Here is a 24064-nt window from a genome sequence, read left to right on the forward strand (position 1 = left end):
TATTAACTATAACTTTTGCCTCAATAGGCTTCTAATTTACTTAGTTACTTATATAGTTAGTCAGGTGGTTGCAGTGGTTTAGTTTAGGTATGGGATATTATTAAGGGGATAGTTCCACCAAAAATGAAAAGTTGATGTTTATCTGCTTACCCCTAAGGCATGTAAGATGTAGGTGTGTTTGTTTCTACAGTAGAACACAAATTAAGAATTTTTTTTACTCCAACCGTTGCTTGTATAATGCATGTCAGTGAGGTGTTTTCTATGAGAGCCACTATGAGAGTAAAAACACAGACATTCAAATCTATATTAAACCCTGTGGCTCGTGGCGACACATTGATGTTTTAAGACACAAAAGGCTCGGTTTCTGCGAGAAACCAATCAGTATTTGTGTTATTTTTTTACCTCATATCAGATGCATCTCCTCTAGTATTCCAAATGCCATTACTTCCGCCTGAAGAAGGTCAAAGCCAGACACGATCATAGATGTATATTACTCAGTATATTAGTGCCAGTGAGGATGGTGCGGATCGGTCGAATGATGCACCTATGTAAATATTTCTATGATCACACCTGGTTTTGACCTTATGGTATTGACATGCATTATACGGCAATGGTTGGAGTTAAACATCTTCATTTGTGTTCCACTGAAGAAACAAACACACCTACATGTTGGATGCCCTGGGGGTAAGAAGATAGACATCACGTTTTCAATTTTGAGTGAACTATCCTTTTAAGGGATGTAGAATATGGTTATGCAGAATAAGGCATTAATATGTGCTTTATAAGTACTAATTAATTGCCAATATACAAGCTAATAAGTAACTAGTTAATAGTGAGAATTGGTGCCCAAACTAAAGAGTTACACTATTTATAATTTACAAATATTAGTGAATTCAAATCATTTCTGAGACAAGTTTTCATAATTAAGTTGTTTTGGACATGACCAAAGTGTTTATGTATTTGCTTGTTCAGGTTGTCATAATCCTTTTTTCTGCAAAATATCCATGTGTTACCTTTTTAAAAACAGTTTAATGTTGTTCATTCAGACGCTTTCTTCTGTCGACCTGATGAGTTCATCTGCAATAACACGCTGTGTAAGCTGCATGTGTGGGTGTGCGATGGTGAGGATGACTGCGGAGACAACTCTGATGAAGACTCAGAGATGTGCGGTATGATATTCAACTCTCCCTGTGATATTGCATGACCTACGGCAGCGCTTCTCACCTACTGAACTTTCGCTCAAGTTTTCTGATTTTACACACTGCACGTAGGAGTAACTAACTACATTGCCAATTAAAATACACTACATGAGCAAAAGATACACTGATACTAATGATTCCAGGTTCCAACATATGGTTAATTTACACTCACCTAAAGGATTATTAGGAACACCTGTTCAATTTCTCATTAATGCAGTTATCTAATCAACCAATCACATGGCAGTTGCTTCAATGCATTTAGGGGTGTGGTCTTGGTCAAGACATTCTCCTGAACTCCAAACTGAATGTCAGAATGGGATTAAGCAATTTTGAGCGTGGCATGGTTGTTGGTGCCAGAAGGGCCGGTCTGAGTATTCCACAATCTGCTCAATTACTGGGATTTTCACACACAACCATTTCTAGGGTTTACAAAGAATGGTGTGAAAAGGGAAAAACATCCAGTTTGCGGCAGTCCTGTGGCCAAAAATTCCTTGTTGAGGAGAATGAGCCGACTGCTTCAAGCTGATTGAAGAGCAACTTTGACTGAAATAACCACTCGTTACAACCGAGGTATGCAGTAAAGCATTTGTGAAGCCACAACACACAACCTTGAGGCGGATGAGCTACAACAGCAGAAGACCCCACCGGGTACCACTCATCTTCACTACAAATAGGAAAAACAGGCTACAATTTGCACAAACTCACCAGAATTGGACAGTGGACATGGATCCATCATGCCTTGTTACCTCTGTGCAGGCTGGTGGTGGTGGTGGTGGTGTAATGGTGTGGGGGATGTTTTCTTTGTACACTTTAGGCCCCTTAGTGCCAATTGGGCATTGTTTAAATGCCATGTCCTACCTGAGCATTGTTTCTGACCATGTCCATTCCTTTATGACCATCATGTACCCATCCTCTGATGGCTACTTCCAGCAGGATAATGCACCCTGTCACAAAGCTTGAATCATTTCAAATTGGTTTCTTAAACATGCCAATGAGTTCACTGTACTAAAATGGCCCCCACAGTCACCAGATCTCAACCCAATAGAGGGATATCACCAGATCTCATCCCAATTTTTGGGATGTGGTTGAATGGTAGTTTCGTGCCCTGGATGTGCATCCCACGAATCTCCATCACCTGCAAGATGTTAGCCTATCAATATGGGCCAACATTTCTAAAGAATGCTTTCAGCACCTTGTTGAATCAATGCCACGTAGAATTAAGGCAGTTCCGAAGGCTAAAGGGGTCAAACACAGTATTAGTATGGTGTTCCTAATAATCCTTTAGGTGAGTGTATAAAATACTAGTATGAAATACTATTTTATTAATAGTAAATAAAAAAAGTCAGTAGCATTACAATGCAGAATAAATGGCACATGCTGTGACATTTTGTTCTAATTTTTTATAGCCAAACTACCTTGTCCTCCAGCAAGGCCACATCGCTGCAGAAATGACAGAGTGTGTCTACGGCTTGATCAAATCTGTAACAATGTGGATAACTGTGGGGACAACTCAGATGAAGATGAATGTGGTAGGCTCATTCACAAGACTCTGATGATGCCTTTATCCTCACCAGCACAATGGAAATCCATCTTTTGTGCCATTTTTTTTTTTTAATTGACCTAGTCTAGAATGTAGTGATGTTATTGTTTTGCTAGCAGGTTTGTCGGATACATACAGTAGTGCTCATTAATCACTCAAATGATCTTTGTAAATTTGATGGAAGACTCTTTGGGTGGTGCTGAATAAGATGTGTCAGCTGAAGTTTGGATTGAAATAGATGTTTTTTTTCTTCTTCTGTCCTATGGGCCCCAAAGCAGAGACTGTGTCAACTAGGCCCAAGCCATGCGGGAAGGCAGAGTTTACCTGTAGTAATCGTAAATGTATTCCCGCACAGCTACAGTGCGACCTGTTTGATGACTGTGGAGATGGAGGATCAGATGAACAGGACTGCAAGGCTTGTACGTGTTTACCAAATCTCTCATACATCTGTCGGAAAGCAAGCAATATTGACAGCTTTAAGGCAGTCTTGGTGGATTACATGGAAGTGTGCTGTACATCTGGAATTGTTATATGAAAATCATTCAGGCTTATCTTCCAGATGAGTTTTTGTTGTATGCATATTATATTTGCTGCCAATGAACAAGCATAAAAGCACCCCCCCCCAAAAAAATCCCAGCATGCACGGGGACATTGGAGTGCTATAAAGTGTGTCACTTCAAAGCTCTCTCTCTCTCATTCCAGCTTCAAATGGAGACATATGTGGAAAGAGGATGAATCCATGTGGGGAGGATGCAGTGTGCAATCATACAAACACAAATGCAATTTGCCACTGCAAACCTGGCTTTCAGAGAAATCTTAGAAGCAGAAAGTGTGAAGGTACTGTCAGACCATCTTCCCTGATTCTGTTATCATTCAGAAAAATGATTCACTGCTTTATCTGAGGGGGAAAGTGGGGTATAGATTTAGATTTTAGATTTACATAAGGTGTAGTGTTCAATTTATGTGACATCAGCAGAATTGCGATCTGTTTGTTTGAACGATTTGGTGTTGCACAACATTAGCTGAACCAGGGTCAGAAATGAATTGGTTCAAAATGCCGTAGAAAATATAATTGGAAAAAATCATAAATAATGAATGAGAAATACTTCTAATTTTGATATATTTGGTGTATAAATGAGATTTATTTTTCCTAATATTTTGTGTTAGACATACTTATGCACTATCACATAAAATATGAGATGTTTAAATGTATTGGTAAAAATCTATGTAAATAGTTGTAATTAGAGTATTTTTGAGTGTGTTGATTAATTTAACTTATTAAAGTATTTCACATAAAAAGATTACACTGTCACTGCAGAAAAAGATGCCCTCAATAACAGTAAATTTGCCTTCTAAAATCAATCCGGGGGCAGATATCTCAAATATCTCTTAGTCCAAACCTGGTAAATGGGAAATTTTTGACACTTGTTTGAAAACTGTCATTATTGTGGAAGTTCTGTTGGCTAGTGGTGCAGAAATTGCACACTTTTAGGTTCCAAGGATTTTTTTTTTTAAATCCTGCTGTCAATCACTTTGTCATTTAGAGGTTTTCCCACACATTTTGAGATTCAAAATGCCTGTTCTTTTCATCAATCTAGAATTTTTTTTTTCAAGGACCAATAATTTTTCAAGGGTCAGTGTTTTCCTCTGTGTGGTAAAACTAAACCAAAGGACAAAGTTAAGCTCCTGAAAATGCTTAACCTACTGAAAATGTTTTGCATTTAAAAGAACATTTCCAGTAAAAGGATTGTGCCCTCAGATATAGTTTTTTTGCTGGGAATAAAGATCAATGAGATGCAGTGAGCAGACCACATCTGACGTTTTATTTCCAAGCACTCAGCATGTGAAAAGAAAAAAAAAATCCTTATGGTGAACATCCCACAGTTTGCACAGCCAATGAAGTCTTTTCAGAAAGTGCTGTTCCTCGATAACTGACTTTTGTTCTTGTTTATTTAATTTATTTATTTTTTTATTTTTTATTTTTTGCAGAAATCAATGAATGCCTTAACTTTGGCACTTGCTCTCACTATTGCACAAACACAAAGGGGTCATACAAATGTGCATGTGACAAAAATTATAAGGATATGAATGGTAGCTGCGTAGCAAAAGGTAAGGATCTATATTTTCTATTGACTTGACCTTTGGCTTCACTGTGACATTTTATTTAGACTTTGAAACACTTATTATATATTTTCATTCATTACCTCAGTATACAGAACTTAAATATACATTTTAAACCTTTCAAAGCTTAACTATTATTTCTGTGGTACATTTATAGTATATGCTTTCATACAACTACTATACATTGTCTTCTTCCTTTAAAGTATTGAGTTTGAATGACTAATTATTGATTGATTAAAATGCATATTGCTGTGTTAGAATGATATATCTGCATTTGTAATTGTCAAACTGTTGTCTTAAACCCTAAATGGAATTTAGCCACTTTTCATTTTTTTTGCATATTAATAACTCAACGGGCAGGACCAGAAGATCGAGTGCTCTACATAGCTAATGACACTGAAATCCGAAGTTTTGTGTATCCATTTAACCAGAGCCATGGACACAAAGTACATGCTCGCATTGAGGAAAATGCCCGCATCATTGGGATGGATGCTCTGTATCACCAACAAAAGTTTATCTGGGCTACTCAGTTTAATCCCGGTGGACTTTTTTACAAAGATATCCTAAACAGGAGTCAAACTAAAACAAATGTTGGCATCATAGTAAGTATCATGAGTCTTGCATGCAGTAAAGGTCATATTTTCTACATTTTCTTCAAGATATTAATTTAGTAATTAATACAGTAATTCCAAATTACATCTCCTTAATATAATGATTGCAGACATACAGCAACCATTCTTTCTGCTTCTGTGTTGTTATTTGTATTTGTCAATACTACCCAATAATTGATGCATTTTATAATGCGTTTTATTATCACTATTTTGTAATAAATATAGATATTTCAGATAATAAGGATATTATAAGTCCCACCTTATATTAGTTGGCCTTAATTAATATGTACTTGTATCACAAGAATAGTGTACTTATTGTGTTCATATTGTTTTGCAAAACACTTTTGCTAACATTAAAGGGTTAGTTCACCCAAAAATGAAATTGATGTCATTAATGACTCACCCTAATGTTGTTCCACACCCATAAGACCTCCGTTCATTTTTGGAACACAGTTTAAGATATTTTATATTTAGTCCGAGAGTGTATGAAATTGTATGCACACTATACTGTCCATGTCCAGAAAGGTAATAAAAACATCATCAAAGTAGTCCATATGTGTACACGTATCAAACTGCCAAACTGCTGAAATCACGTGACATTGGCGATCCGAATCATGAATCAATACGCTGATTCATAACCGTTTGAATCTTTATTTGACTATTGAACACAAACAAGGAAGAGAAGACAATGCTGAATAAAGTCATAGTTTTTGTTATTTTTGGACCAAAATGTATTCTTGATGCTTCAAGAGATTCTAATGAACTAACTGATGTCACATATGGACTACTTTGATAATGTTTTTATTCCCTTTCTGGACATGGACGTGTGGAACAACATTAGGGTAAGTCATTAATGACATAAATTTCATTTTTAGGTGAATAACCATTTAAGGTGGGATGAGGGTAAAGTAAGGGACAGGTGTGGTGGTATGGGCAAGTTTAAGGGTAGGGTTAGGTGTAAGGGAAAGGTCTTACAGATGTAATTACATGCAGGTATATTTTTTTTAAAATATAAGTACAATGTAAAAACATGTACACAAAAAGTGTACCAAATTATTAATTTAACCACTTCAGCTCTGCGCGCCACATTTGGGCCGAAATTTGCATGCATCATAATTATTTGAAATATGCAGAAGTGGTTAAATGTTAGTACATAATAGTTAAGGCCACCGGTTACACTATTTTAAGGTGTCACTGTTACAATGTAATTACCGGTATATATTTAAGTACTGAGTAATATCAATTAACAACATGTACTTACTATACGGTTAGGATAGGATTAGGGTTTGTTTGATGGTTAGTTGCATGTAATTATCCATGTTCATTGTTATTACAGTGGTAAGCACATGTAACATATGTAACAAGGACACTGTAAAATAGTGTTACCAGGCCACCTAATATAAAGTGGGACCATATTATATTTATGATTAGTTAGTTTATTAAAAATAATACATTTTGAATAAATCATATTTTATTTTAGTCCATACCTATTATGACTTATCCTATCCCAATATCAAAAGCAGTTTCTGAAATTTTGACCATGTTTATGTATGAATAGCTTTTTCCTAAAAATATCCTATCATACTCATAATCTTAAATATTCTGTGATGTCTTGGCCCACATGGGAATCACCTTGTTATCTGGGTGACTTTTGCAGTGCCCAGACTTCCGCAGACCCAGAGATGTGTCAGCTGACTGGGTGACTGGAAATATCTATTGGACAGACCACTCTAGGATGCACTGGTTCAGTTATTACACAGCTCACTGGACCAAGCTTAGATACTCTATTAATGTGGGGCAGCTCAAGGGACCCAACTGCACCCGTCTGATAACTGACATTGCAGGAGAGCCATATGCCATTACTGTCAATCCAGTCAAAGGGTAGGAGCATGTTTCAATACTATTTGAGCTCCATTTTCTGCAGATTGTTTATTTTTTTAAATATAAACAGTGGGTTTCAAAAGTCTAAAGGCACATTTGAATATAAAGTTTTAGAATTTAAAGTGGACCTATTACCGTATTTTCCAGACTATAAGTCGCTCTGGAGTATAAGTCGCATTAGGGCAGAGCGGGAGCCGCGTGCGCATGCGTGCGCTCGCTCGCTCACTGTGCAAAACCGAGCAGAAGAAAAAGTTTGAAGTGAGTGAGAAACTTGTGAGGGACTGGCGAAAAGAAGAGGTTACTTTAACTGTAATGAAGAAAACAAAGAAAGCTAATTGCGGACTGTAAGCAAGATGGCCGAGCTGGAGGAAATAATTTGCAGAATAAGATTTTCTTTATGGGGGCATTTTGTTTGTGTTCAGTCTTTCTAAATTGTTGTCTTTAAGTTAATATTTCAGTTAACAGTTTTTTTCTGTTTTCAGTCAATTTTTTCAGGGGTAGGCTACAGGAGCAGCATACAGCGCCCTCTCGCGGCTATATGTTTATTCTTGTCAGTCAGTATGAATTAAATTTGATATATAAATCACACCTGACTATAGGTCACAGGACCAGCCAAACTATGAAAAAAGTGTGACTTATAGTACGGAAAATACGGTATGCAAAATGCACTTTTTACATTGTGTTTGAACATTAACATTTTTACCCTATAATGGTAAAAAATCCACCCACTCTTTTTTAATCCCATAAATCATAAGCATTGTCACAAGCCATTTGCAGATTCAAGCTTTTGTGACTCCACAAATGCCTAGGCCGCGCCCACAACTGCTGACAGCTCTGCCTTATTAGCATAGACCCTATGCTAATGTTTATCTCCTTGCCAGACCTTTTAACAGCAGCATTTAAGTAAGAAATGTATTCTTATTAAAGCTGCTAAAGTTATTCAGTCAAGAGGATTGAGATTTTTTTGTATATATTTATATATATATTCATAAACAGCACAAACCAAACAGATTTTTAAGTTTTTGTCAGAGTATCCAAGTGCCAAACTGTACAGGCTCTGCCCTCTTCTGGAAAGTGGGGTGGGGAGCAGCAGCTAATTTGCATTTAAAGATACATGCACAAAAACAGCGACAACGTGCTATGATAAATGATCTGTGGCCTATTTTGAGCTGAAACTTCCACAGACACATTTTGGAGACACCTGAGACGTATATCCTGTAAAAAGGGGGACAATTGGCTCCCTTTAAAGACAAAGACAATGTTCTAATTTAAAGAAATTCTAAATTACTTCTCGGTCACTTATCAAATAAGCAAATCTGTTACCCTGACTTCTGAATCTTGCTGTATATAAACTGGAATGCTTGGGGAGGTGAGGATCTGTAAGGTTAAAATAAGGGATAAGAAGTAAAAGTACTTTCTACAGTGGCTTAGATGTAGTTTAAACTAGTAGTTATTTATAATACTAATATTATGTTTTTTTAAAATAAAATAAAATAATAATATTTTTGTTTATTAAGCAAAGATTTGACCTGTTTCAGGATGATGTATTGGTCAGTAATAGGTGACCACTCACACATAGAGGAGAGTGCGATGGATGGCTCCATGCGTAGAGTACTTTTGGACAAGAATCTTCGGAGACCAACAGGTATGTATTTCTGTATTTCTCAGTGTGATGGGCATGTACTGTATTTCAACACTATCTCCTTCCTTTGAGTCCTCTTTTTTTTCTGTGAGTGTGATAAATGAGAGGTTGTTGTTTTGGTTCTTTCTAAAGGGACGGGGTCAAGGTCTGAATGCATTCGTGTAGAAGCTTGTTGGTCTCACATCCTGTTTCGGTACATCACAGCACTTTCCTCATTTCCGAGTTTGAGGGAATGTTTTAGATGCAATGCCTCTAGGTAAACCTGCAGGCGTGTTCCTCAGGGAAACACTAAGTACCGCTACATTTAACCATGGCCTCCTTTATGGGGGCCAATATTACGCCTCCAGTGCAGCTTTAGGAATCCATCATCTCTAGAAAAGGAACAAAACTGCAACATCCGAGTCTTTAATCAAGAGAGGAAATATAATGAGTCAAGCAATGCAAACTCCGAGAAATATGGGACAAACTTTTGCTGAGTTTATTTCCGGAAGAGCAAAAGGACACAGATCTGAAGCTTTTGTGCTGAATGTGTCCACATTGAAGCAAGGGGTTTTTAAAGGTTATGTAATTACTAAAAAAGTTCGATTTATTGAGGCAGGGTCCTGTTTACGTCAATATAAAATTTGTCTCTGTCACCTGGTCTAATAACCTGGTCTCATTTACTAGATAGTTTTTTTGTGAGCTGTTGCTTTTGTGCAATATGTGTCCATGTTGCTGTATGTAAAGTTTCTTAACATTCTGTACCAAGCTGTGAAAATAACTCTTCCCGCCATTTATCCGTAGGGTTGGCGATCGATTACTTCAGTCAGCGTGTATTCTGGGCCGATGCCGAGCTCTCTGTCATTGGTAGTGTCCGTTTCGATGGCTCAGACCCATTGGTGGTTATCAATGGCAAGCAAGGTGAGAAAAACAGTTGAATTCTGAAGGAAATCTGATAGTATTTAGCTTTGTTCATGAATCATATGATAGCCTGAAATCGTTAAATGGTTTTAGAGGATTCCGTTTTGTCTAATGTCATTGCTTCACTTCATGCTTGTACAGGAATATCACATCCGTACAGAATAGATATTTTCGAGGATTACATTTATGGAACGGGACTGAAAAATGAAGTTTTCAGAATACACAAGTATGGGAAAAAAAACATTGAACCGCTCAATCTGGGTATTGAAAAAACAACAAATGTCCTGATCTCTCATCGTTTCAAGCAGCAGGATGGTAAGAGAACACATTTTCTCTAAATGTTATCTATTTATGTTCTTTCCTTTTTACCTTAAAGAATGATGAAATTCTTCTTTTTTTAGAATTAATTTTGTGGATCCTAAGGGTTATATATATATATATATTCAGACTTGCCGCATCTACTGGGTTTAATTTTTTTTTTTTAAATATATGGAACAAAGAAATGCATGTTTGTGTTGTTGTTGTTTTACCTTAGGCCAACACATGGATTCTTTATTAGTGTTCTCTGCACTTCATTGAGACAAATAACACTCAAGAAATGAGTACTGCTCACTAATATAACCGCCATTAATTTGCCTCCCCTGTGTATTGCTTTTGTGACCGTTTTCTAATATGCTGTCTTCTCAGAAGTGGGCCTCCTCTTCTGTCGGTCTTGGTTGCTCTTTGTTATCTGGTTGTGTTAATGGCCTCACAGCCTCAAAAAGATCTTTCTGTTCTGGTGGGTTTGTAGTGAGGGGCAGCTGAGCCAGTCCCCAATGACTCATTAAAGTCAGAGATCTAGCCTGCTGGAAAGACTTGTGCACTGGCAGCAAAAGCTAAAAGTATAGGTTTGATGTCCTCAGCAAAACACTAAAGATTGATACAGATGTTCCCTTATACAGCCAGCATCTTTGAGCAATGGCTTTCAAATCTGTAACTTTTGAGCTGCTAGTTCGATGAGCTGCCTTGAGAAATGAAATAAACTGAAATTGATTTAGATGGCACTTTCTACAAATAGGATACAAAATAGGACCTGACATTTTTATAAAAAATGTTGAGTGAAAACTGAAAGCGTTAACCTTCAGTATATGTTGATCATCAACCTTTCTTGCTTATTTTTTTCCCAACTCTTAATTTTAGGATGAATCCATATATTTTTGCAGTGTACTTATTTCCTAGCACTAAAATAGTTTAAATAATCATCTGACTCAAAAAGCCATAATGTTACCTAAATTAAAAAGGGTTAAGAAACCTTTGAGATTTTTCGGAGCAATTTCGTTCTTCTGGGTTGAAATTCCGGGGAACTTATAGAGCAGATACTGACCGGAGAAGAGGCTTTTATGGACATATTTCATATACTCTAGTGCTCTAAATATGGTGCTGCACCAAGTTTAATCTCGTCTTCAAATAAAATAAGGCAAATAAGGACACTGATACAGCTGTACAGTCGATCATGAACATGATGACACTGGATTATTCTGATACACATAAGACAATGATGTAGACACAAAATTCAAAGAAGAATGGGCATAAAGGTAACTACGCCTTTATTCTTTCTGTGTTAAACTGAAACATGTTTTTTAGACTGTAGTGCTGTTAAATGTAGGCCTACTGAAAATATTATTAGACTTTTTAAACGTTCTACCGCGTTTCTCCGTCAGTTTGATATTCTATAGGCTTAGATTTTTAGCATCAAGGTGCCCTCAACTCTGATTTTGTTTTCTCCTCATGGTCATATTTTAATATTCATGTGTCTGTATAATGAGTGTGTGGTAGGCTTGTGTTTTATTGGTTGTTTTCCCCCCTCGTCCCTCGTCCCTCGTCCCCCCTTTACACTCCAACTTTTCCACAGCTTATATATATATATATATATATATATATATATATATATATATATATATATATATATATATATATATATATATATATATATATATATATATATATATATATAAATAAATTTAATAGGTATAGAAATTGATTCTGTAACAGAGTTGAGTGCAATATGTATGACAACAATTTTGGGGGGTGGGGGGGGGGCAAATATATTAAATTATTTATTTATAAACTTTAAACAGAAGTTCAGCATTGATTTATCCAAATGTTATTTTACCTTGTACCTATGCTTTCTTTTTTGTGTTCAGTGGCCAATCCCTGTCTACGGATGACCTGCGATTTTATGTGCTTGCTCAATCCAACCGGGGCCAGCTGCACCTGTCCAGAGGGGAAGACCTTGGTCAATGGCTCTTGTATTGACCCCATTGTCTCAGGTCTGAAGCCTCACTTTACTGTAGTGCTGCTCACTTTGCAATGTTTTTTTTTTTTTTTTGCTAAGCATGCTGTTTTTTTGTTTGTTTTCTTTTATAATTTTGGGGGTCCAAAAAGAACATGAAAATGGAATTAAAACTATATGTATAATTTATTTCAATGTGGTAAAGGTGAGCTGTGCAGACCTGCCTGTGAGAATGGAGGACGTTGCATGGCCAATGAAAAAGGAGACTGGCGCTGTTACTGCTGGCCCAGTTTCTCTGGGGAACGCTGTGAAGTCAACCACTGTACAGATTACTGCTTAAATGGAGGCACGTGCACTGGATCACCTCTTGGTAAGAAACTCTCTTAGCCTTGTTTAGATTCCAATGCATGACTGAATTATTTGCCTCAGTTTGAGTGATGAAGTATTTAAATGGTCAGTTTCATTAAGAGTTTTCTAAATTATTTTTTAAAGAAAAACATCTGTCACCAAAAATATGTGGCAGTGTGTGTGCTAGTAATAACACTCTAAAATGATTCAAGGCAGCATTATGGACTAGTTAGTATGGTAATGTACAATTTTTATATATATATATATATATATATATATATATATATATATATATATATATATATATATATATATATATATATATATATATATATTCTCAACATCAGAATTCTCTGAATCTCGCCTTTAACAATCATTCTGAAATGTGTCAAATTTCAGTTATTATTATTATTATTATTATTAGAAAGAAAATAGTTACTGAATGCTCAATTTTTTGGTTGAGGTCTTGTGAACTTAAACTCAACACCATTTATTGGAAAAACAGCTCATTCCACCTCATCTTTCTGGCCTGTAATAAAAATATTTACCATGTATGAGAACAGTCACTCTTCATGTCCTTCTGAAAGATCTCAATGCAGTTCATTTTTAACCAGGTCCTCCATGGTCAGTTTAGTCTGATCTTAACAGTTTAGACATGTTTTAGTGCAATATAATATAATATAATATAATATAATATAATATAATATAATATAATATAATATAATATAATATAATATAATATAATATAATATAATATAATTTTCTAAATGTTAATTTATTCATCAACTCTGTTTCTGATAATCCCAGGTTGATATGGTCACACGGGTTTGCTTATGCATTAAATTGTAGCCAATTAGCCCAAAAGAAAATATGAATAATTAATAACTAGTTTTAATTAATTATACCTATTTAGATCAGCTGTAAGAATTAACTTAATGTAGCAGAATTAATACCACAATCAACTTTGTACTTTGTATTATGTGTTAATTGTTTATTAATTATAAGAAATGATAATTTCTGGGGGAATAGGAATTAACTTTCTTACTGTGCAGTACTACTCAGAGCATATAGCCAAAACAAGACGTGAACAAGACTTTATTAACTAGACTAAACACTTAAACAAATCTAACATACACCCATACATGCATACAGCTGAGCAATGGAAAGAGAATTGAAGAAGAAAACAGTAAAGCAAGAAGATTTAACAATGTTTGAAATTCAACTGATCAACTGACTTGAGCAAACCATCAGTTTCTTAGTTGTTATGCAACCTCCTTTAAAAGAGGTGTATAAAATAAGGAGAATAATTCTCGCCCATTTGAATAAAGGTGTTATGATGCAATTTGTTGAGGCTCTAGTTGATCTTTGCTGAAGGTGTCTTGATGAGAGAGAAACCATTAGGAGGATCTTTAATGAATGGAAAGACAAGGACGAACACTGGCACAAACTTAGGGTCCTAAGAAGACTTCTAGCTCAGCACTGTCTTCATGTCAGATTTTCTCAAAATCAATGTGATCGGGATGCCACACCTCCAGGGGGTTATTGGCTCACCTCCAGTGAGCCAGTCATTTAACTTTAAGTAATTCTGAGGTCAACTTATTTGACATTTGCATAGTTTTTAAATTCAAAACCATATTGAATAAGTAATAGGCTATTTTCTACCCTGGTTTTGAGTTTTTATGGTCGTGCCACACTGAAGACTTGGAAGTAAACGTCCACTGTTACGATTGGATAATTTTAAGATTTGCATATTTAATGAGCTTCGGCTCCCTGCGAGTAAACATGAGGGATTGTTTTGAGAGCATGTGGGGAAACGGCAAATGGAAAGATTCGCTCAGCTCGCAAAATGTCATTATCAAACAAGCAGATTTATCTCATACCTGCAATTAATTGGAATGTAGTTTTTTTATTACTTGGCCGGTCCGATCGGTGGCTATAACTGTAAGTTGTGCATGAACTAACACACACACACACACACACACACACACACACACACACACACACACACACACACACACACACACACACACACACACACAGGCCTTACTGCAGAGTCAGACAAATCAAAACAGACACCTACACATAATCAATAGATATCAAACGATCTGTAACAATGCAATACTATCACATATATCAAAAAAAAATTATAATAATAATAATTTTTACTCACACAAGTGTGTTGCTTCATTCATTTAATCTCATCCTGCTGCAAATTTGTTTACAAACGAATCCATGGTGAAGTTATTAAAGAAAGTCCAGTGCCTTCCCCACGTTAGATGGATATTCATTCAAAAATAAAGTTCATCCATGCATTCATAATATTGGAATCCGAATGAAGCTTTATGCGTAATGTTTATTGCTTGAAAGTTCGATCCAGTTTAGCTCCAATGTTAGGCCCTATGTTATTTATCTATAACATGTCAAGACATGAGTCGATGGGTGGGGATACATAATCAGGTGTTCTTCTTCTTCTGTTGTGGCTGTGTTTCTCCACACTCTGACGTCACATCCTGGAACATTCTGAGATCTCTCGTTTGCTGGGCCTGGTGTCTATAAAAGCTTTTCTTTGACTAACAAGGAAGTTTTCAGCTCTGAAACTTACAGGATATTCTTATATTACCATGACCTTTTATATATCAAAAGCTGAAGGTAAAGTTGATTTCTCAATTCATCACCCCTTTAAAGAGTTTAGATTAATACATAGGCAAAACACACACAAAAAACAAGGCTGCTGTTTAGTAAACATAAGAAGTCGTGGCTTTATCACATTCCCACGAGTAATATTTTATGCTCACAACATCATGTCCCTTTCCAGTCACAGTAATTATATAAACCCATTGTTTTTACATTGTTTATTCTGGGCACTTTTACACTAAAGCTTTTGCTAGCAGAACTTGGTTCACTAGGTTGCTGTTAAAGCTGATGTTATACAACTTGAGCATATGGTTCTTGTGGACTCAGTACAGTTTAAAATGTATAAATTGCCAATTCTCATACCATTATCAAAGACTTTCTGATGAAATTGCCTTCAGCAAACAGCTCACATTCTCTGCAAGTTTTTCATAGTAAAACTGAAAAGGACAAAAAAATAAAACACTCAAATCTGCTACTAGCGTTAATACTTCATGGGTGTTTTTTTTCTCAATGTGGACACATCTGTGTACTCCAATCACAGGGAAACCTACTTGCCGCTGCATGACAGGCTTCACCGGTCCAAACTGTGAGAGGCGGGTCTGTGATAATCACTGTCTGAATGGAGGAACATGTGACGTGAGCCCTGGAAACCAGCCAGTGTGCCGCTGCTTGGCAGAGTACACGGGTGACCGCTGTCTGTATCGTAAGTACTGTAAAAGATTGCTTTTACCCAGCAGAAATGCTCAGCGACTACATTTTAATTCAATAGGTCAGTGATTCTCATGGCAGCTAATTACATCCACAGCTGTGCCCTTTTAATTCAGTTTCATAATCCATATTGCTTGCTTAAATCATCAAGTACCAAGTGTAACAGTGAGAAAATGATATGATCTCCAGAGTGGGTTTCTCTCTTGAGTTATAGAAGACCAGTCACTAAATTGTGGTTAATGGAACAATTGTTAAACTTTCTATCCACACAACAACAACAACAAAAAAGCCCCAATCAAAATAAATACTGTGTTTGCCAGTAAGGCATTTGCCAGCATTTGAACGATCTGTGCCCAAAGAGGTTTTCTCAATGCTGCTGTAACAACCTTGAGGTGTTTCTGTGCTTTGCTGATAAAATATTTGCTGTTATAAAGTCTTTGGTATTATAATTTGTTGCAAAACAATTTAATCTGTGCACTCGTAATGCATTTTCAGTGCACTGCACCCAAGGGGTGACGCATTTTCATCTTAGTACCAGTAGATATTTGATGCGGATAATTAAGTCTCATTAAAGCTTTGTAAAATTCTAATTAAACTTGAACATAATATGAAAGAAATGTGCGGTTGTATCTTAATTAGGGCCATAGCTTGTGTTTTTTACGATTTCTTTTCCATGACAGATATCTGTCATCACCACTGCGTCAATTCAAAGGCGTGTACGCTGTCCGGATCAGGACACGTTGAATGTGTGTGTCCGGCTCGCTATGAAGGGATCAAGTGTGATGTCGACAAGTGCCTGCGTTGCCACGGAGCCCCATGTATCATTAATGGAGATACGGGAGATGTGGCATGCAAGTTAGTTTTTTGATATTTCTTTAAAATTGTATGTATGTGTTTTGTTTGTTTTTTGTTTTGTTGTTTTTTTTTTGGGGGGGGGGGGGGTAAGACTTCTTGTAGACGTATCAAAAGAGGTTTCAAGCCTGTTTGAAAAGTCATTTTTCACACTTTCCACTGTCCTGCAGAGTTTGGCTCCAACTTGCCTCACACCTGTCTAGAAGTTTCTAAAACGCCTAGTAAGACCTTGAATTAGATTTTCTGGTGTGTTTAATTAGAGCTAAACTCTGTAGGAAAGTGGCACTCCAAGAGCAGGATTGGACACCCCAGGTTATAAGTTTACACTAAAATGACTTTTTGGTCTAACAATACCATTTTTAGCTCATCCAAATTGTTCTCGTTCTGCCAGCTGTACCAGCGGTCGTATCGCCTCCAGCTGCCAGTTGTGTGATGGCTACTGCTATAACGGAGGCACCTGTCATCTGGACCCTGACACCAGCCTACCCTTCTGCCAGTAAGTGCCTTCTTTTGTCCACATTCCAATTCTCAGCTATTAGACCCACATGGCACATACCCTTGGAAGCCTTTTCATTCATTTAGAAAAATTCTGCAGATCTTAGAGACTCATAAGTTTCCCATCAATGGTGCCCAAAATTACCTCAGTGGGGGGTTCTACACTGACATTTAGTTTGACAGACTTAAAAAGCATGAAGGAATAATTAGGCCAAGCTCGAATATGCCTAAAAGCCTACATTTGGTTAAAAATCTAATTACAGCAAGCCTGAGAATGAATAATCAGAACTATCAAATAATATACCGTTCAAAAGTTTGGGGTTGGTAAGATGTTTTAATGTTGTTGTGTCCTACGCTTACCAAGACTGCATTTATTTGATCAAAAATACTGTAAGAACAATTTTATAATATATTTGATCCCACTTTATATTAGGTGGCCTTAACTACTATGTACTTATATAAGTACAATGTATTGTAATTGTATTGAAATTGTGTTCATATTATAATGCAAAACAATTAATAAATTTAGGGACAGGTGTGGAGGTATGGGTGAGTTTAAGGGTAAATTAGGTGTAAGGGAAAGGCCAACAGTGTAATTATAAATGTAACTACATAAATTACATGCAGATATTTTTAAAAATGTAAGTGCAATGTAAAAATATGTATGCACACAATAAGTGCACTGTATCAAATTATTAATTTGAAATGTTAGTACACAGTAGTTAAGTCCACCTGATAAAGTGGGTCCATATATTTAATAATAATAATTTTTAAAGGTCATTTATTCCTGGGGAAAAAAAATCTCTAGTTTTCAGTGTCACATAATTCTAATAAAATAATTCTAATATGCTGATTTTGTGCTGATCAGTATTGTATTATCAGTATTGAAAACAGCTGTGCTGCCTAATATTTTTGTGGAAACTGCTACAGATATTTTTCAGAATTCTTTGATGTACATACTCTAAAATAACAGCATGAAATGGAAATCTTATAAATGAAACCTTATAAATGTATTAATGATACTTTTGATCAGTTTAATCCTTTCTGAGCAAAAGTAATAATCTATTTATTTATTTTATTATTATTTTTAATCTTACTGACCCCAACCTTTTGATATCTAGATATCTATATCATTTTTGGAAAATTAAATGTATAGCTGAAAATAAAGTCTCTTTGAATTGACACAGTACTGTTTAATTATTAGTTTAAAATCATGAATTGCTTTTGTGCTATCCTCACCGGGCATGATGTTTGGTTTCGGGTGCAACATTTTTTTGGTGGCTTTGCATTGATAAAGATCAGGTTAGGATGTCCCTGTGGACTTGTGTATATTGGGACGGCATCCTGAGAACAGCTGGAGTCCTGCTCTGTTTGATTTGGCCGACAGGAATGGATACATTTAGAAAGCCTGACAATTTGTTTTGTCGAGAATAAATTCAGTTTTCTGTTGCGAGATCAGGAGCTGTTGATGGCAGTGGCTGCTTGCAGAGCACCACGTGTTTAGGATTTTGATAACAGATGTTGTAAAGGCCACAAAGCTTCCAGCTGTGATGAGTGAAACACATATTTTGCCCTCACAATATGATCTGAGGAATTTCACTATTTGTACTGCAAGTATTTAGGGAATGAAAAGTGTTTCGACACTATGGTTTGCAGGGCTCCACGTTTACATTTTTTTAAATATATAAATATATATATTTGTAAGTAACATTTGAAGTAAGTTTTATTTAGTTATTTTGACTGTTAAATCACAATAAAAGTTATTTAAAAAAAATACCAGTTATAAAAATCTGATGAGGCCTGAAAGTTACACTAAATATCAGAGGTGGACAGTAACTAAGTACATTTACTTGAGTAAAAAGTACACTTTTTGAGTATTTGTACTTTACTTGAGTATTTTTTTCTGGAAACTTATGACTTTTACTTCACTATTTGAAAGACAAATATCGTAGTTTTTACTCCACTACATTTCTATCTAGGTCGAAAATCGTTTCTGTAGCAGCTCTGAAAGTCGGAGGATGATTTTTTTCCTTCTTTAAAAGGTTTTTTGTTGTTGTTTCAGACAGTCTATCAGCAATTGCTCTTATAGGGTCATACACATTTTCCCAGCTTTTTTTTGAACACTGATAAGTTCATAGCAAAATGGAAGAAGATGGTTTTTAGGCACAAGTGTGTGTATCCATAGCCATTTGAAAGTTTGTTTCAGTAAAAAAAAAAAAAAAAAAAGAGATCAAGATTACGTTAGTTGGCATAAACTTGGTGCATGTCTTGCACGTGCAAAATATATTTTTACACAGCTCTTTGAAATACTTGATTCTGATTGGTCAATCGTGCATTCCAGCGGTACGTTATTTCCAGATAACAACCGCTCATACGGGTACTACGAGTTATCTTGACCGGTACTACTTCTATGCTTAACGCTGGCGCCATCTTGTGGCTTAAACAGCCGTGGGTTAAAATGGAAGACTTCAAGGCAGGTTTCCTTTATAGCGTTTTAAATATAGATATTTTTCTTACACAAACGCATCGATTCGAATCAGAAGGCCTCTTATTAACCCATCGGAGCCATGTGGAGCACGTTATTTGACGGACAGCTGCATTTTTTTTATGGACTTCAAACACAACTACAACTACTGCTTGGATTAACGTTAGCCTGGACTTTTTAAATATAACTCCGATTGTATTTGTCTGAAAGAAGAATGTCATATACACCTATGATGACTTGAGGGTGAGTAAATCATAGGCTTGGTTTCATTTTTGGGTGAACTAACCCTTTCAGCATTCATTTTTAGCAAGGGCATATGGCAAATCTTCAGCAATAGATAAAGGCTTAAAGCAGGTTGGAACTGTTTTTCTTTGCGGAAGCTTTGCGGAAGAGCTGATAAAATATTTAATTTCAAGACAATATTTTGTGTCTAATAATTATTTATTTGAGACTAGTAGCCGTGTAATAAGCGGGATAATGTACACCCAGCCGGTTGTTATCACAGAATAAACCCCGACAGAGTGATCAGGACCCCGACGCGAAGAGAAGGGATACATTATCCCTTACTTAAAAATATAAACATCTGTGAGAAAGAGAAGAGTAAAGTTGGGAGAATATCAGATGTGTATCAGTGTATTAGATCCGTGCATTCAGCCTTAAAGTGACAGCAGCTTTGTAAAGAGCTTTGTAACTTATATACAAGCATTTAAATTAGTTTAAGTTAGTCGTATGCTAGTATGTCAGATGGAGCATCACTGACTGGCTTAAACCATGATGGCAGTGTGCATTTATACAACAATAATAAAGTAATGCGTTGACATAAAAAAGGAACTTTACTTTTAATACTTAAGTACTTTTGAAAACAAATACCACTGTACTTTTACTTAAGTAAAAATCTGTTTTTTACAACTTTCATTTGTAATAGAGTAATGAATAGAGTTTTACTTTTACTCAAGTAATGAAGTTGTGTACTTTGTCCACCTCTGCTAAATATACAATGGAACCTAAACTATAAAAAAGTATCCAATTGAAAATGTTCTAGTGACTGATTAATTTAAATTCTGTGAATTGATGCAATTTAATTCACAGAAATTAATTTCGGCAAACTGAAAAATTTAGATGTAATCAGTGATTTGAAAATGTTCAATTGGAGACCTGATTTTTTTTTACAGTGTATATGCAAATTGAGTGTCCAATGTCATGCACACGTGCACTTATAATTTCCCACAATACTTTTTAATTGCAAATGCCAACGTCCTGTTTTGAAGAATCTCACAGTGGATCAAGAGGTCCTGTTGTCTTTTTTTATTATTATTTATTGTGTGCATGTGTAAAGAAGAGTTAAATGTTTGTGAATTCTTTCCCATAGTACTTGACCCTCCTGACCTTCTTTTCCTAAGCAAGATATTTAAGTTATCCTTCCTTTTGTTCCCATCAGATTTTATTAGCTGCTAACTCAGATTGTGACAGAAGGCATGTATAACGGATGCTTTTTGAAGCCTGATGGTTAGCAAGCATTAAATGATCACGTATTCAGTCTCCAACCGAAACAGGTTGTAAATGGTTGTTTTGAAAATCATCAAATGCTCTATGCAGTTTATATGGCATTTGTGGCAATGACTGGCATAATCGAGAGAATGGAATCAATTTCTATGCAAATGATCTCTCTCTCTTTTATTGTGAGGTCCTGATAATGTATTTCATTCACGGGCTCTGAGTCACAGGAAATGTATGGAAGGATGGAACGGAATCTGCCAAGAAGTCATGATAGTTGACCTGAAATTTATGTAATTTAAATGAACTGCTTATCAAAGCCTAGTCATACTGTATATTTGGGAAGGCAACTTTGGGAAAAGCTTTTTTTACTTTCATGATGCTCAGACAACCTGACAAGAAGAAAACAGCACATTTCCGATTTTTAAGAACCAAAGAATATTCTCTTGAATACAAAATATATGTATATATATATATATATATATATATATATATATATATATATATATATATATATATATATATATATATATATATATATATATATATGCAGCAGTCTTGGAGAGACTATTTTGACTTAGATATATTACTTCTTTCTTTAACAAGGTATTGTAGCTGCCAACTTGAAAATTCACAACACATTTACAATTTCATCACTGTCCCCTCTAGATATCTGCGATTAACTTGTCTGTCAGCATCAAAACCTAAGACTGGCAGACTTTATCTCTCTATTGCTCATCCACCACTCACTCCCTTCCAGTGAAATCGCAAAATAAAATACTGAATCTGATATACATACTCTAGAATACATTTTGAATTGTTGTATATATCAGGTCAGTCAACAAAAATTCAGCCTGCAGCTTCATGGTCTAAAACTCATGAATTCAATTCATTTCATGTTTATTTATAGTTTTTAAAACAGCTTTACAGGAATGCTTATTTCAATGTTACAAATCATTAGAGGTCATTGAAAATCTTTTAGGATCAGGGGATGTTGAGTCATTTTACAATCATGAAAATTTCAAATAATTGTTGTGCTCTGAAAAAAAACAACTGCTAGACATTCTTCATTGTAAGAGCGTATGTAGAGGAAAAACATCAGTTTGTCTATTGCGAGACTTTCAGACTTACAAATGAAAATCCACCGAGCAATCTCTATAAAATGATTTCTAAGAAAAGCCTAACCTTTTACAGTAAACATGAACACAAGGGAAAGATTGTTGAAAATTCATGGGTGAAAAGTCTATGAACCCTGAATCCTGCAGTGAATATTGCTCATTAATTTCCTAGTCATCAAACATAAAGGATCCGGAAACTATTAGCAAGACATAAAGACCAAACACTTGCTGCTACTTTACAGATCATGCATTTCTTTCAGTTCTTTTCAGTTTCTTACTTATTTCACTTCTTACTCCTCACTGCGATGTCTTGCAGCTGCACGGCAGGGTTCAAGAACCAGCGTTGCGATGAGCTGGCCAATCCCTGTGATTACTACTGTCAAAATGAAGGGATATGCACAATAACTGCCCTTAACAAACCTCGATGCAAGTAGGTCCAACTGTTCATTTGATAGACATTTCATCTTCACCGGACTCCATCCATCCAGCTGATTTACCCTGACCGCTTCCCCACTGTCCACTTCCCATGATCTCACACATCCCTTACTGTGCACCTCTCCACTGTCAGGATTCTCACTTTTTTTCTGTACTTGTTTGGTATCCATATGCTTTTGGCCTGCTTTATTTCATTTTTTTATTTTTTCTTTGTTTATCTTGTACAGTGTCTGCTTAGGAAAGAATTAATAAAAGATGTGACTCATTTTGTAATATAGTGTATGGTTTTAATGTGCAACATCCAGTCTTCAACCCTCATATCATCCGCTGATAAACAAACATCAAACATCTGTTTAATCATAAACATGACCCCCACTGGACCGCTTCCATTTACAAATAAGATGATTCATTGCTGTCTTTCCGCTTTACTGCTTGCCGTTTTAATGAGTGTTTTCAGTTTTTATACTGCATATTTGCCTACTTTTAAAGTGATAGTCCCAAAAATTACTATAAGGAAGACTCTTACCATAGGCTGCATTTTTTAAAATAGAAAATACAGTAAAAAAACGTTATATTGTAAAATATTATAATTTTAAAGAAATTATTCTTCAGAAATCATTCTAATATGCTGATTTGGTGCTCAAGAACCATTTCATATTATTTTCAATTTTGAAACGTTTTTGAAAGTGTTTGGTGCTTCAAATTTTTGTGGAATGAAAAAGTTTGATGTAAACCAATGAAAAGTTTGCTATAGGTTTTTGTTGTTGTTGTTTTTAAGAGAAAATTATTACTTTTATTCAGCAATAATGTGTTGAAATGAATTAAAAGTGACAGTAAAGGCATGTATGATTTCTATTTTAAATAAATACTTTTCTATTCATCAGGGATTCCTGAAGGAACTATTTACTGTGGCTTTAACATATTAAGCAGTACAAACTGTTTTCAACATTTATAATATTAACAATATTAATAATTGAGTATGGACAATAATTGATGATAATTGAGCACCAAATCAGCATATTAGAATGACACTGAAGACTAGAGAATGAAGACTGGAGTAATAATGCTGAAAATTCTACTTTTTAATCACAGGAATAAATTATATTTTTAAATATATTCAAATAAAATAAATTAATACAATTTTACATTGTAATGATATTTTACAGTATTACTGTTTTTACTGTAATTTTCATGGGGGGAGCACGATCATTTGAATATATTCTAGGGTTTCTACTGATACAAAGCCATATGCTAATCGCTGAAGTAACCCTTTAAGTAACCTGGTTGCCTAAAACATTTGAGTTCATTGAAATAAAACAATTTAGTTGA

The 24064-nt window shown here is 35.5% G+C and overlaps 1 protein-coding gene across 13 annotated transcripts in view; it reads left to right on the plus strand.

The window, feature by feature from the left end:
- lrp1bb (low density lipoprotein receptor-related protein 1Bb) overlaps nucleotides 1-24064 on the plus strand; it is a 442399-nt gene that overhangs the window by 409802 nt on the left and 8533 nt on the right. For 4 of the 13 annotated variants that reach the window (XM_067444214.1, XM_067444220.1, XM_067444215.1 and 1 more), the window contains 16 exons: nucleotides 1047-1169; nucleotides 2606-2727; nucleotides 3005-3158; nucleotides 3442-3576; nucleotides 4729-4848; nucleotides 5221-5462; nucleotides 7129-7352; nucleotides 8891-8997; nucleotides 9778-9894; nucleotides 10036-10209; nucleotides 12078-12203; nucleotides 12372-12536; nucleotides 15690-15851; nucleotides 16537-16711; nucleotides 17100-17204; nucleotides 22617-22730. In XM_067444214.1, coding sequence (XP_067300315.1) covers nucleotides 1047-1169; nucleotides 2606-2727; nucleotides 3005-3158; nucleotides 3442-3576; nucleotides 4729-4848; nucleotides 5221-5462; nucleotides 7129-7352; nucleotides 8891-8997; nucleotides 9778-9894; nucleotides 10036-10209; nucleotides 12078-12203; nucleotides 12372-12536; nucleotides 15690-15851; nucleotides 16537-16711; nucleotides 17100-17204; nucleotides 22617-22730 — 2365 coding nt within the window. Of the gene's footprint in view, nucleotides 1-1046; nucleotides 1170-2605; nucleotides 2729-3004; nucleotides 3159-3441; nucleotides 3577-4728; nucleotides 4849-5220; nucleotides 5463-7128; nucleotides 7353-8890; nucleotides 8998-9777; nucleotides 9895-10035; nucleotides 10210-12077; nucleotides 12204-12371; nucleotides 12537-15689; nucleotides 15852-16536; nucleotides 16712-17099; nucleotides 17205-22616; nucleotides 22731-24064 lie in introns of those variants that run through there. The other 9 variants (XM_067444218.1, XM_067444219.1, XM_067444226.1 and 6 more) reach the window with 5 other exon arrangements.

Source organism: Pseudorasbora parva, chromosome 5 (genome assembly GCF_024679245.1).
Source record: "Pseudorasbora parva isolate DD20220531a chromosome 5, ASM2467924v1, whole genome shotgun sequence".
Lineage (NCBI taxonomy): Eukaryota > Metazoa > Chordata > Actinopteri > Cypriniformes > Gobionidae > Pseudorasbora > Pseudorasbora parva.